The 321-nt window shown below is 47.7% G+C and overlaps 1 protein-coding gene across 1 annotated transcript in view; it reads right to left on the reverse strand.

The window, feature by feature from the left end:
• The window catches only part of SMARCA1 (SNF2 related chromatin remodeling ATPase 1), a 79,416-nt gene that overhangs the window by 63,766 nt on the left and 15,329 nt on the right, over window positions 1–321 (reverse strand). Inside the window, exon 9 of the mRNA XM_077766154.1 lies at window positions 91–132. Within this exon, the coding sequence (XP_077622280.1) occupies window positions 91–132 (42 nt within the window). The remainder of the gene's footprint in view (window positions 1–90; window positions 133–321) is intronic.

Consider the following 321-nt stretch of genomic DNA (forward strand, 5'->3'; position numbering starts at 1 on the left):
ACGAAATATTTAATATTATAAATTATATCTTTCATTGACAACACCCTACTGTGAAATTTACTTCCCAATGCATAACCTGAAAAACACTACCAATGTCAGCTGCCAATGCTCTCAGTAAAAAAGAATCAAGTAATGGCCCATTAGAAAATTGGAATGGGGGTGGGGCATCTGGGTGGCTCAGTTGGTTAAGCGCCAGACTGTGGCTCAGGTCATCTCGCAGTTTGTGGGTGTGAGCCCTGCATTAGGCTCTGCACTGACCGCTCGGAGCCTGGAGCCTGCTTTGGATTCTGTGTCTCCCTCTCTCTCTGCCCCTCCCCCCCC

The sequence above is a fragment of the Crocuta crocuta genome, unplaced genomic scaffold, assembly GCF_008692635.1.
Source record: "Crocuta crocuta isolate KB4526 unplaced genomic scaffold, BGI_CrCroc_1.0 scaffold1133, whole genome shotgun sequence".
Classification (NCBI taxonomy): Eukaryota; Metazoa; Chordata; class Mammalia; order Carnivora; family Hyaenidae; genus Crocuta; species Crocuta crocuta.